This window comes from Seriola dumerili, unplaced genomic scaffold, assembly GCF_002260705.1.
Source record: "Seriola dumerili isolate Sdu_G_001 unplaced genomic scaffold, Sdu_1.0 BDQW01002927.1, whole genome shotgun sequence".
NCBI classification, from domain to species: Eukaryota; Metazoa; Chordata; class Actinopteri; order Carangiformes; family Carangidae; genus Seriola; species Seriola dumerili.
The window spans coordinates 38959-42811 of record NW_019177182.1 but is presented as its reverse complement, the minus strand read 5'-3'; the positions used below and the strand labels follow the sequence as shown (position 1 = coordinate 42811).

At 42.8% G+C, this 3853-nt stretch overlaps 1 protein-coding gene across 1 annotated transcript in view; it reads right to left on the bottom strand.

Annotated features, from left to right (window-relative positions):
- The window catches only part of slc23a1 (solute carrier family 23 member 1), a 7398-nt gene continuing 3545 nt past the window's right edge, over positions 1-3853 (bottom strand). Inside the window, exons 8-14 of the mRNA XM_022769386.1 lie at positions 3493-3649; positions 2990-3137; positions 2801-2906; positions 2533-2662; positions 2281-2424; positions 2075-2170; positions 1-1705 (exon numbers count right to left, since the gene is read on the bottom strand). Of these exons, the coding sequence (XP_022625107.1) occupies positions 1443-1705; positions 2075-2170; positions 2281-2424; positions 2533-2662; positions 2801-2906; positions 2990-3137; positions 3493-3649 (1044 nt within the window). The 3' untranslated portion in view covers positions 1-1442. The remainder of the gene's footprint in view (positions 1706-2074; positions 2171-2280; positions 2425-2532; positions 2663-2800; positions 2907-2989; positions 3138-3492; positions 3650-3853) is intronic.

Genomic DNA, 3853 nt, shown 5'->3' with positions numbered 1-3853 from the left:
TAAAACATGTACAAAAGATTAACATGATCTTTATTATTAAAATGTGACATGAAGGTAAAATATCTAAGAATATGAACAGAGAACACATTGAAACAAACTGGGTTTTATCTGAATATGTCTAAGATGTATTGTCACAAGTGACCTCCTGACACACTATATGACAGTTTCATTGTTTCACCAAAAAACAACCAGGTCTCTCAAGCTGAACTGATCAGATCATTAATCAATTAATAATAATTAGTTTAACAACAGAAAGTATTTTAGTAATTTTGAGCAAAATGTAAAAACTTAACTGGATCTGATTCTCACGTGAATATTATAATATTAAAATAAGAATATTATGATATCTAAAGTAAACTCAACATCTTTGTCCTTTGAAATAACATGTTCACATGTAATTTTCACAGAATAATCAATTCATTATTAAAGAAAATAATTGTTGGATGCATCGATTATAAGGTTCTCCTGTGATGGAATAAAAATAAAATATAAACTAAAACAGTTCAGGTCTTAAAACTCCAGAACCAGCAGATAGAGGATGGAATACCAGACAGTGGTGATACTGTACTTCAGATGTGAATAAGTTCTGTAGACCCAAATAATGTTGAGTAAACCTGGAGGTGCATGGAGGTGTGAGGAGGGCAGTACATCAGACACTATATAAATACTGGGCTTAAACCACTCAGTGAAAGTAGAACTATAAATGGTTATTATTAAATTATGTTATATGTTTAAAAGAACTATATTTATCTGGTGTTTTTACTGGAAGCTTTTGTCTGTTTTTATGCTGATGATTCTCTGTTTTATATGAACAACTGATGAATCTTCAGTGTTTAACTTGGTGTTTAAAAACATAAAAACGGTCTGATTTCAGATCAGTCATTTATTTCAGTGAATGTGATCTTAACAGTCATATATATGTATTATTGATTAAAATATATTTAAAACTTAATTAACTTGTTACATACATTTGTGACTCCATGATACTTCACATATGAATTAAATATTTAGTGGAAACTAAGATAGAAACAAATAATATACATCACTAACATTTCGCTCATTATTATTGTTGTTGTTGACCAAAGGTTTTTCATCCTCAGTGAATCAAACACACGACGATAAAAATCTGTTTCACTTTAGATATTTTTCTCACACGTGTAATAAATACATTTTTTGATGTCATAAATAAAAGTCATGAAAACACTGAGCGCTTCTGTTGTAGGTGTACTGCTAATCTGGTTGCCATGGTAACAGAGGCTGAAGTACATCGTCCCTCTGTTTAACGGGCTGTGACATCATGCTAATTGATCGAATCAGCTGATCGATCAGTCATCTGATGTGATCAAATGTCTGTGAATGAAAAAGTAAAACCTGAACAGAAGAGCTTCCTGCTGCTCTGATTTGGTTCAGTCACCTCACAGGTGTGACTAATGACATCACAGTCACACCTTAGTGCTGGGCAGGTGGACGTCAGCAGCTTCCTCTGCCTCTCCCCCTCTTCCTTGCTCCTCCTCCACCTCCTCCTCAGGTGTCGGTGGGTCGTCAGATGCCCTGAAACCTCTGAAAGAGGGGCTGATCGGAAACCGTCTGAGCCAGTGAGTCCGCCTGACCACGCCCATCCCCAAAGGAAGGTCATAGGAGGAGGAGGAAGAGGAGGAGGAGGAAGAAGATCTCCACTCGACTAAACCTCGTTCCTGTCGGGAACCTAAACACAGAGAAGAAGAAAACATCCTGTTTGTTTATCTCACTCAACACGGTCGCCCACGGCAACAGCTGTGTGTGTGTGTGTGTGTGTGTGTGTGTGTGTGTGTGTGTGTGTGTGTGTGTGTGAGCAGCTCTCACTGTGTCTCTTAAAGTCACAGTGGCACATTTTATGAACCCTTCTCTGACGTTCAGATCATCGTATTCAGCAGTGAGATGAGGTACAGAAGTGATTAGCTTATCTTAGATTAGTAGAAACACTGGAATCTACCAAGACCTCCAAAGTTAATTGATGAACATTTGTTTAATATGGACACAAACTGACTGTGTGTGTGTGTGTGTGTGTGTGTGTGTGTGTGTGTGTGTGTGTTACCAGGTATTGTGTTGTCAAGACAGAAAGCCAAAAAACCTCCAACGAACATCTCAGTGGACAGAAGAACTGTAAGGATCTGATCCAGTTCTGCCAGACCTGAACACACAAAACTGATCTATCAGATCTACATCTGTCAGATCTAGAGAGAGAGCTGATCTACATCTGTCAGATCTACATCCGTCAGACCTACACCTGTCAGAACTCACCTGTTTGGATGGAATTGGGGTGTGAGTCCAGGTACGTCGGCAGCGTCAGACCAAAGAACACAGAGAACCCAAGAACGAACAGATTTCTAGACGAGTTCAAATCGACCAACTGCAGGTTGGACAAACCAACAGCTGTGATCATACCTGATGAACACACCTGGGTTATTGTGACGTCACTAACACACCTGATCATACCTGAGGGACACACCTGGATTATTGTGACGTCACTAACACACCTATAGTGACACTCACCAAACAGTGTGCAGAACATCCCTCCGAGGATCGGGTCCGGCAGCGAGGCGAAGAGAGCCGTAAACTTCCCGATCGATCCCAACAGGAACATAATGCCGGCGCCGTACTGCACCACCCGCCTGCTGCCCACCTGCACAGAGTTCAGTGAACCAAACATCCACACAATGAACTGAGGAGCATCAGCAAGTAACCCACCAGTCGGTCGCCTCTGGCCTAGAACCAGTAGGTGCAGGACTAGTTACCTTGGTTACCCGTTGGCCACAGTTACCTTGGTGATGCCAAGAACGCCTATATTTGGACTGGAGGAGGTGGAGCCATTTCCTGTTCCTAGAAGTCCAGCGATGATGCAACAAACACCCTCAGTGAAGATCCCTCTGAAACACACAAACACCTGTTGGTGTGTGTGTGGGCTCTGACAGGTAACATAGCTTTTCTTCCTGTTTACTTCCTGTCTCACCTGTTTATGGCGTGGACCGGAGGGGTTGGGGCTCCAGACAGACGAGCACAGGCGTAATAATCTCCAATCGACTCCACAATTCCTGCCAAGGTTGCGCTTAACATCCCCAACACCCCAGCAACCGTAACCACCGGCAACCCCCACTGACCTATCAGACACCGGAGGGAGCAGGGACAGGAAGTCAAAGACCCATCATCATCATCATCATCATCATCATGACCTCTGACCCCTGACCTGTTTGTGTAAAGGTGGAAACATCACTGAAAACAGAACAAACACATGAATGAACCTGCTCTAAACTTTCAATTAGCTAAATGTAGGATTGTACCGTGGGAGAAGCTAACATTGTTAGCTCACATTAGCAAACGGTAGCTAATGATGACACTAAAACCTGTGACTAAAACAACAGCTGGCATTAGACAGTTGTTGTGAGGTCATCCAAACTGTAATGGGGGAAAACCACACCCATGGAGATCAGTGAGGCCTGTAATTGGCTGACTTACAGGGGTAGGGTACCCTGAACCAGGGTGATGAAGTCATGATGTCACCTCGAGCGTCGGTCCGAGCTTTGTGTCCATAGCGATCAGGGTCGCTTGGCAACAGGTCGGTCAGAGTGAGGACGTAACAGACGAGCCAGACCAACATGATGGCAAGGATGATCTGTGAGAGACAAACACGAACTCACCTGGACCATGACTTCATCATCAGGTGTGTGTGTGTGTGTGTGTGTTTGTGTGTATGTGTGTGTGTGTGTGTGTGTGTGTATGTGTGTGTGTGTGTGTGTATGTGTGTGTGTGTGTGTGTGTGTGTGTGTGTGTGTGTGTGTGTGTGTGTGTGTGTGTGTGTGTGCGCGCGTGTGTGTGC